Source organism: Trachemys scripta, chromosome 8 (genome assembly GCF_013100865.1).
Source record: "Trachemys scripta elegans isolate TJP31775 chromosome 8, CAS_Tse_1.0, whole genome shotgun sequence".
NCBI lineage: Eukaryota > Metazoa > Chordata > Testudines > Emydidae > Trachemys > Trachemys scripta.
This window is the reverse complement of record NC_048305.1, coordinates 1,072,601-1,081,923: the sequence shown is the minus strand read 5'-3', so window position 1 is coordinate 1,081,923 and position 9,323 is coordinate 1,072,601. Positions and strand designations below refer to the sequence as shown.

At 64.2% G+C, this 9,323-nt stretch overlaps 1 protein-coding gene across 5 annotated transcripts in view; it reads right to left on the bottom strand.

Annotated features, from left to right (window-relative positions):
• Nucleotides 1–4,121: 4,121 nt before the first annotated feature.
• Nucleotides 4,122–9,323, bottom strand: part of UIMC1 (ubiquitin interaction motif containing 1) — a 51,107-nt gene continuing 45,905 nt past the window's right edge. For 3 of the 5 annotated variants that reach the window (XM_034778897.1, XM_034778896.1, XM_034778899.1), the window contains 5 exons: nt 8,574–8,652; nt 7,230–7,350; nt 6,235–6,298; nt 5,371–5,428; nt 4,122–4,522 (listed from right to left, as the gene is read on the bottom strand). In XM_034778897.1, the coding sequence (XP_034634788.1) occupies nt 4,339–4,522; nt 5,371–5,428; nt 6,235–6,298; nt 7,230–7,350; nt 8,574–8,652 (506 nt within the window). In that variant the 3' untranslated portion in view covers nt 4,122–4,338. Of the gene's footprint in view, nt 4,523–5,370; nt 5,429–6,234; nt 6,299–7,229; nt 7,351–8,565; nt 8,653–9,323 lie in introns of those variants that run through there. The other 2 variants (XM_034778898.1, XM_034778900.1) reach the window with 2 other exon arrangements.

Here is a 9,323-nt window from a genome sequence, read left to right as displayed (position 1 = left end):
CTCTGTGCCCCACTGGGCGGCGCGGGGCTGCCCCAGACCCGGTTCTCTGTGCCCCACTGGGCGGCGCGGGGCTGCCCCAGACCTGGTTCTCTGTGCCCCGCCCTGGCTCTCTGTGCCCCCCCGGGCGGTGTGGGGCTGCCCCGTGTGCCCCTTGAGGCATGGCTTGCCCCTGTGACTCTGCCTTTCACAGAGCGGGGCTGGGAGCAGCCCCCCTTTCCCCCCAAGCCAAACCTGCTGCTTGACCAGGCTGTGCGGCCAGGCCGGGCTCTCTGGCACCATGGGGGTGGGGTCTCTACCCTGAGCTACTTGGACCCCCCCCCAACACTGCCTGAACTGGCAGTGGTGGTGCGGGAGGCCGGACGCCCGGCTCAGCCCCAGGAAGTGGGTTGTGTCACAGGCCTGCAGCTGGGCCCAGCCTCTGGGGCTGCCCCTCGCTGGGACACTCACCAGGGAACTCTAGGGCCACTGTGCCAGCTTTGTACCCTCTGCTCTGCCAAGGCCTCTGACCTGTCCCCCCAGCCAGTCCTCCTCCAGCTCTGCCAATGCACCCGGCCCCTGACCTACGGCACCACTGGTGCACCCCTCCCAGGCTGTCACCCGGCTCTGGGCGGGGTGGGGAGGGGATCACTGGGATCCCTAGAAAACAGTTTCATCGTGCCGGGAAAGGCTCCAGACTCTCCTTGGAACTGGCTCTGCCAGGGCGAGTTGCAGATGGGCAGCCTGCGTCGGGCACCGGAAACCCACCACACTAAGTACCCGGAGAGGGAGTGGCCTGGGGCCAGGATGTGCCATGCCCCACTGGCACCCTGCATTTCTCCCCAGCTGGCTGGAGCCCAGAGCCTGCGTCCCCCGTAGGCCAGGCCTGGCCCCGTTGCAGCGCTCAGGGCTGGAGGGGGCTCCCTAGGCCAAGCTGGGACCCTTGGGGAATTGCTTTCGTGTCCAGCCCCAGCCGCTTCTCGGATGCTGCAGGCGCGGAGCCAGGCCTGTCCCCAAGCAGTGTCTGGGGGCAGCGGGGCGAGAGGGCCAGGAACACAGGCGCCCGCAGGCAGCCCGAGCACCCGGTCCTGGCGCCGCTCTCCGAGTGCCCCGGCAGAGGTCTGGTGCTGCTGGGCTGGTCCTGGCAGAACCCACCTGGCTCCTTGGCACGGCGTCTCGGAGTGGGGCCAGCTCAGACTGCGGGGGGAGGAGACAGTGTGGGGCTGCCCCCCTGCCGAGCCGGGGCAGACTATTTCCAGGCCAATTTGCATTTACCTTCAGTTCCAATTAGCACTTGTAGATTTGAGCCCAATGTTTTAATTAGCTCAGCGATTATTTGTGCCATTAATTAGGCAGCCACATTAATGAGCCCTCCCCCTCCCAACTAGCAGTTGGAGCAGCGGGCGGCTCGGCAGGGGGAGCAGGGTGTGAGCCCAGGGCGCTGGGCTTTAGGACACACACCGGGGTCCCAGCAGGTGCTGCTGCCTGGTCCAGGTTCCCCAGGTCGCCCCTTTGGAGAGGAGCTGGGGGGAAACCGGTGGGTGCTGAGCTCGCTGTCCAGGCTCGGAGCATCCCGGCTCCGCCCCGAGGGACCTGGCACTGCTCACCGGCCTGCGACGTGGGCCAACAGCTCCTCACCCCGGGCCGGGGGGGCGGGACAGGGGGTCCCACATGAATTCATGTTTGAGCCGGCACCTCCCCATATGCTAGAGCAGCAGCTGGCACCATAAGGGTCAGACGTGAAAGCAACCCCCTGACCAAGCCAACGCCAGAGCCCAGGAAACCCCCACAGCTGCAGCCAGCCCAGGTGACAACCAACAGCCCTCCCATCCTGTGCTGGCACCTTCCTCGGTGCCCAGCCCTGACTCACCAGGGCTGGGGTGGCTGCTGCGGGCTGCGGGGCGCTCCTGGCACTGCTGCGTGTGCTCGCTCCACACGCTCTCCCGGCTGTGGTCGAATATCAAAAGTGAAAGCATTTGACAAGCTATAAAGTTTTCCTGCACGTAACTCCCTTGCTACACGTACTCTTACTGGACATACTCCGCCCTGTCGTCTGCCTGCCAATCCACGCAGCCTCTGGTGGAAAGCGGGGACCCTGCCCTCCCAGCCACACCCTTCACTTCCTGGAGCTAGGGGCATCACCCCTGGGGTCATTGAATCCACCAGAGACAGCCATGCCCAGTCCCCCGCCTGCACATGCACCACCTGGAGCACAGGGCTGGCATCCGGACTCCTGGGTTCTCCTCCCAGCTCCCATGCTCAGGAAAGACTGCAGCAGCCCAGGTTAATCACAGGTGCCTGCCTGCTGGGCGTGGGGCTCCGAGACCCCTTAGAGAGATTAATGAGTCTGGTCTACAGCCTTAGCTTGCTCCTGCACTGAGCTCCAGAGGTCCCAGGCTGGGTCCCGCCCGCCAGCAACAGGGTCTGTCGGTGTTACACGGGGGGCTCCAAAGAGGATGGAGCTCGGCTGTTCTCAGTGGTGGCAGACGACAGAACAAGGAACAATGGTCTCAAGTTGCAGTGGGGGAGGTCTAGGTTGGATATTAGGAAACACTATTTCACTAGGAGGGTGGTGAAGCACTGGAATGGGTTCCCTAGGGAGGTGGTGGAATCTCCTTCCTTAGAGGTTTTTAAGGCCTGGCTTGACAAAGTCCTGGCTGGGATGATTTAGTTGGGGTTGGTCCTGCTTTGAGCAGGGGGTTGGACTAGACACCTCCTGAGGTCCCTTCCAGCCCTGAGAGTCTCTGATTCTATGTTCCAGACTCATGGACACGTGCTCCCCCACTGCCAGGGTCGAGCCTGGCCCCTCAGCCTGGGCTGGGACCCTGCTGTCACTCCACGGAGAAGGGGTCACTGCTGTGCCCCACAGAGCGGGAGGGGTCTGCCCCAGGCCAGCCGAGCAGGGAGGGAAGCCAGACTGCCCCTGGGAACTGGGCAGGACCAAACCCCGGGAACCGGCCGCCTCCCCTGCTCCAGCAACTCAGGGGCCTCAGGCAGCAACGGTCAGGGGCTGGGCTAGGCTGCCGTGGGTGGGGAACCCTTAGGAAGAGCTCTGGCCAGGGGCGGCAAGCCACGGGGGGCAGTCTGCCGGTCCCTGCAACGGTGGCAGTCAGGCGGCATTCGGCGGCTTGCCTGTGGGGGGTCTGCCGGTCCCGCGGTTTCGACAGCAATCCGGCGATGGGTACGCCAAAGCTGCGGTCTGGTGGACCTCCCGCAGAAACGCTGCCAAAGCCACGTGACTGCCATGCTTGGGGCAGCAAAACACATAGAGCCGCCCCTGGCCCTGCCGGTGGGGCTGGGGGGGCTCTGGCGTGGCCACAGACTGAAACTGGGCCCTTGCTAACATGTGTGTCACGGAGTGTGGGGGAGTCAGGGCCCTGCACCCCGCTTCCTGGGATTCCCCGGGACTCTCAGCCGGCCAGCAACACAGGTGGTTTATTGGACAATAGGAACGCAGTCTACAGCAGAGCGTGTAGGTACAGCCAGGACCCCTCAGTCAAGTCCTTCTGGGGGGTTTAGGGAGCTTAGACCCCAGCTGGGGGTTCCCTGCGTTGCACCACCCAGCCCAAACTGAAACTAAAAAACCAAAACTCCTCCAGCAGCTCCTCCCCTCCTTTGTCCCGTCTCCCGGGCAGAAGGTGTTATTTCTCCCACCCCCTCCCGGCTCAGGTTACAGCTCAGGTATCTCCCTTCAAGGGAAGGCCCCCATCCCCAATGCAACCCCCCTGCAACATTCAGGTCAAATCCGCCCGCTCCCTGCTCCGTCCCAGCGTGCCAGCCGCTGGGGCTCTTGCAAGGAACACGAAAGCCGGGCGGGGGGCAGCAGCCGGCCAGGGGCAGAAGCCAGCACAGCCAAGAGCTGAGGACAGTCTCATGGGGACCACGTTCTGCTCCAGGCCCCAGCCCAGCTGCCACTGAGCTGAGCGCCTGTGGGGGGGGACGGGACCGGTGCCCGTGGGGAGCCCTGCCCGTGCACAGCCAAGCCCCGCACTCGGCCAGGGTACGCAACAGCTCTGCAGGACACAAGGGCCTTTGGGGCAGGCTCAGGACAGCGCTGGGCACCAAGATTTCTAGTCGCTGGGGCATCCCCTGCTGCTACTCCTCCTCCGCCCCCCAGCCCCAAAGAAAGACGCAGAATGCTCCACCGGGTCGCTGCCATTTCATAAAAACATCCATAAATATATGTCAGTGTCTGGCTGGCGAGCGCCCCGCAGTGAGTCTCTCGCCCATGGCTCCCAGCCCTGGCACACAAGCACGTCACGCTGCCTGGCCGTGGGCAGGGGCTCTGCCTGGGGCTCTCGCTATGGCCCTGCTGACCCTTCGCTGTGGGTCTCCCGAGGTCCCTTTTCCATCGCTCACGCCTCAGAATTTCCTCCTCCTCCTCCGGCTGCCCTTGTTCTGCTGCTGGAAGCCCCCTGGGTAGCCCGCGGCTTCGGGAGCGGACACCAAGGATGGACTGGGCAAGTCACTGAAAGCCATGTGTGGAAGGGGGCTCTCCCGGGCCAGGCTGCCGCTGGCTTCCTCCTCAGCCCGCGACGGGGCATGCCTAATGGGAATGGGGGAGGGAATGCAAGAGATAAATGCCAATCCAGGCAAGAAGCCACCACCTTTGAGCAGCGTCTAGGCCCAGCCGCCCAGGCTCCCATTCACGCCGCAAGCTGCTCTGCCCCCTCCCGTCCAGGCCCGCACACTCGCTGGCGTTGCACCTGTCAGCAGCTGGGAAGGAGCTGCCCGACGTGCCCTGCACAGCTGGCCTGGGAGCTCGCTGAAGGGCCCGGGACGAGCCCTAGGAGTGGGCCGGGCAGTCCTCTAGTCTTGCAGCCCAGGACAACCCCAAACCAAGCTCCCCACACCCCCCAAACCAGCCCCCACCTGCCCTTCCCCGAGTGGAGAGCAGCCCCTCCACCTCGCAGGATTTGCCTGCCCACCTTCCCCAGCCCCACTGCGCCGCCCTGCCCTCAAAGGAGCCAGGGAGCAGCTGCACGTAGCACAGCCTCCGAACAGGTCAGCTGGCCACAACCTCCAGCCAGCTTGTCCTTGGGCAGCACCGAGCGCGGCCAGCTGCGGGGGGCCGGGAGCGTGACTCCCCAGGAGCCCCGGCTCAGCTGCGGACAGCAGGAGGTGACGAGCCTGGGCAAGGGGCACAAAGGGAGAGAAGCAGCAGGAAGGAAGGGCCCAGGGCTGGGGAATGAAGTGTGGAGCCGGCACTGAGGCTGTCCCGGGGCTCACAAGGGGCCGGTGGAAGCAGGGCCAGGCCCAGCGGAGCCGTGGGAGGGGAGCCCTTTTGGCAGTGCTCATTCCACGGGCTCTGCACGGTCGCAGCCGGGGCTGGGTGCTGCTGTCCAGGCCAGCCAGCCACACCGCGCTGCTGGGGGAAGAAAACCTGCAGCTCACAAAGCACCGGCCGACCTCGGGTCTCCTCCTGCTCCCAGCACGGCCCCCGCAACAGCATCTGCAACGAGAACACAGCGGGGCCTCGTACGACGCAGCAGCTCAGGCTCTGGGAGCCAGCGGCACTGCTGCCACCAGCCGCCTGCACTCGGCGAGCAGGAGCGGCCTGCTCCCCGGGCGCGCCAGGAAGCGGGGTCGGGGGCATTTCACACTCCCAACCCCTGGCCAGGCCGTCCCTCACACAGAGCAGCGATGCCGACTCTCTGAGCACAGCGCTCACCAGCACGCCTAGGGCCCTGACCCCAGAGCCCAACACGGGGACAAGCCAGCAGCAGGGCTGGGGAGGCTTCTCCACCCCAGTGCGCATTCTGCTCAGGGGTGAGCCTGGCCACTGCACCCCACAGACCCCAGGCTGGCTAGGCAGCCCGCCCCCACCTCCAGCTGCCAGCTCTTCTCGGGGACATGGGGCACGGGCGCACTGCCGGGCGCAGCCAGCCCCAACGGAGCCTGCGCTGCAGGTGAAATCAGCCACTGCCCACGGGTCAGGCTGAGGGGCCGAGACCCTTGTTACCGAGGGGCTCAGAGCTCCAGTAAGCACCTTGCGTTGGTGTCCCTCTGCCCCACCTGCGCTGGTCGTGGCACCGGGCTCTGTCTGTGCTAACCGAGGTCCTGGGCTGGAGCAGCAGTGGGGCTCCCGGAGCGTATGGGGAGGAGATACAGGCCCTGGCCTTTCCCCCATGGCTGCCAACAGCCAGCTCCCCCGGGGGCTCGGAGCCAGCTGATACTGGGGCAGCGCCAGGTTACTCCCCAGTGGTGGGCACAGCCCAGCCCCACACTGCGTGTGCTTCGGAGATGTGGTGTCCCCACCTGCAGACTTGCACTCGGACATCTCCAGCATGCTGAGGAGTCTGCCGTCGCTCCTCCCAACGTCCTGTGGCAACGGAGAACGCAGAGCCATCACGGGGCTGACAGGGAGGGCCCCCCTCCGGCCCCAGCCTGCCCTGCCCAGCCTCTCCCAGGGACCATGGCAGGTGGCCTGACCTTGCTGCAACACCCCTACCCTCAGCCCCTGTACGCCACTGACCGCCACTGCACCTCCGCATGCCCTCACCCCACTGCACGCCCTCACCCCCCCCACACACACCATTGCCCCCCAGCCCTCACCCCCCCGTACGCCCTCATCCTCCCGCCACCGCCCGCCCCGCCCTCACCCTCTGTACGCCACCACCGCCCCACACGGCGCTGCCCATCCGCCCTCATTTCCCTGCCCACTGCTGCCCCCTGTACGCCCTTACCCCCCGCCACCACCCGCTGTATGCCACTACCCCCCACCCGACACTGCCTCTCCACCCACCGCCACCCCCCGCGCACAGTACACGCTCGCCCCCTGCCAACCCCCACATGCCACTGCCCCCACCCCTGTACACCACCGCCCTCTGTACGCCATCGTCCCCCCACCCTTGCCCTCCATATGCTGCTGCCGTCGCCGGCACCCCCCGCCCCCCGCTCACTGAAGGGCGTTCTGTGAGCAGTGATTACTTGGCTAGGGGCCCTGACTCCCACGGGAACGGGCTCCCTTTCACAGTCCTGTCCCCTTGCCCTGTGCCCACCTCCCTTCCTCCCAGCAATTCCACCTGTGGTCAGCCCAGGAACTGGCAGGACTGGGGTGCAGCAGGACAAGGCCAGCCCTCCCCGCCACTTGGAGTGTATTGATGTAGTTGTAACAAGGCAACAGGCGACCGTAGCCACGGCTCCCCCGTGGGCAGAGCCGTGTCCACCCAGCCGCTCACACGCTCGCTCACGCTGGAGGCCAAGCAGCAACGCGACCTGGGCTTTGGAATGAGGCTGGATTCCACCCTCACCTTGGCACTGCGCAGCCTCCGGTTTCCCTGAGCGTCCCTCGCAGTCTGCAGGCAGCCGTCTACGTGCCTCGGATACTCCGCCAGCGGCACCAGGGCCTTACAAAGGTAGCACTTCTCACACCTGCCGTGCAAGGGAAGCAGAGCCGTGCATTAGGATTCACTCTGCAGTGGGGCTCTCGCTGACGCCCAACATGGCGTTTGACTTCTCCAGGCCATTCCCCTGATGCGGCCCGTCGTGGAGCAGCACTGGCTCGGTGGGATCGCCCATGAAGCCAGCCCAAGGCCAGTCCAAACGACGGAGCGATCAGCCGTTTCCCTGTCTGCTTCTCTGTCCCCCGCGGCGGCAGCAGTGGGACGGTAATGAAATCAGCTCAGCTGATGGCTCAGACATAAACCACCCTGTCAAACTGCAGAAATGAAGAGTTCAGGGGATGCACAAGGGAGTGACATGTTGCTGGAGAAGCAAACCCAGCCTGTTAAAGCAGAAAGCCACCTTGTCTGACTGGCAGCCCAAGTCTGTCTCTGCCCTGTCCCTACTTAGCCCACACCACCCTGGAGCCCTGTGCCAGTCAGCGGCCGTGCCCATCTGGGTACAGCAGCCTTGCAGGCCAGCGCTGGGCTGGCAGGGGTGAGCTGGGCAGAGCAGTGGATACAGCAGTCGCTGTTCAGGAGAGGTGTCTCGGTTACCGGAGGCCCCACGCTCTCCAGTACGCGCATGGAGAGCCCCCAGTATGCTCCACGCAGCGGGTTCTTCTCCGATGCTCCTTCCAGGCAGTGCTGATTACCAGAGAATGTGTCTAAACAGAAGCTGTCCTCTCTGTAATTAGCCTAATTCCATTAGTGATGTTGCCATCCACTGTTTGTAACGGCAGAATAGCTTCCCCAGCAGGATTGTACTGTCTTCGGAGGCTCTGTGTGGGAGGGAGGAGGTGGGGCTGCACAGGGAGAGATTCAGCAAAACCACTGTGACTCTGGAAGTCTAAGTGAATTAAGGTCATCACTCCAGGTGCCATCCTGTCAGCCTTCCCACCTCCCCGCTCCTTCCCACAGGCTCCTGCACTCAGCAAAGTGCCTGCCTTGGCCCACCTGACCCCCCCTCACACACACTTCCCAACCGCATGGCGAGCTGGCTGAGATCAGCTGAATGCAGCTAAGAGTAGGAAAAGAAACAGATTTCTTTTGTGCTCATCTGAGGACCTCCAGATACCAGACATCACAGTGCTGGGCCCCAAGAGAAGAACACAGATTACGGGGACATAGCTACAAGGAACATGCAGGAATAGAGATGGGCTGGGGGACGGGCTGCACAGAAACAAGCTCTCCGAAGCCAGCATACCTACTTACTTGTCAAGGGCTGCGGGTGTCAGGACGTCTCTGCCTCTGCCAGCTCTACTCCTTGTTTCTCTCCGTCGCTGAGTGAGCGCTTAAGACACAAACAGAAAGTTACCCAGTTGCTGGGTGACTTCTCCCTTCCTGACAGCGTTCGGGGGCTTGGAAAGCACCTGGGATGGGACGTGGGGCAAACTCAGGTGCTGCCTGGCAGCAGAGGGATGTGTGATGGGAAAGGCAAAAGGAGCACTGGGATGCTGATGGGCTGCAAAATTGGCAACTGGACAACTCAGATTGGTCCTGCCGGGGTCCTGGGAGTTTGCCACCCTTCCTGAAGCCAACCAACCTGGGAAGGGGCTTCGGGCCAAGTTTGCGGTTTAACTAAAGTTCCCGTGAAATGGAACAGCGGCCTACAACCTGATAAAGCCAGCTGCAGCACTGCTCCCCCGTGTACCCAGGTCAAGGACCGGGCAGAGAGAAGAGCTGACTGGTCAGAGGGTGGGTCCGGTGAGCCCCTCCCGCCAGGACTCTGATTTGCTTCCAAGAAAGTTCCAGTCCCCTCCCCTGGGTGAGGGCTGGGATGGCTGGGTCAGACTCCCGGAGATGCATAGTAAATCTCAAGTCACTGCCTCGCTCTGTGCCCATGTGTGACATGTGGGGGGTCCCGACCCCCAGTCAGGTGCTGTGAGATCTCGGGGGAAAGGGCTCTATAGGCGCTGGGCGAAGAAAAGGGATCCCCCCCCCCCCCCCCCCCCCCCCCCCCCC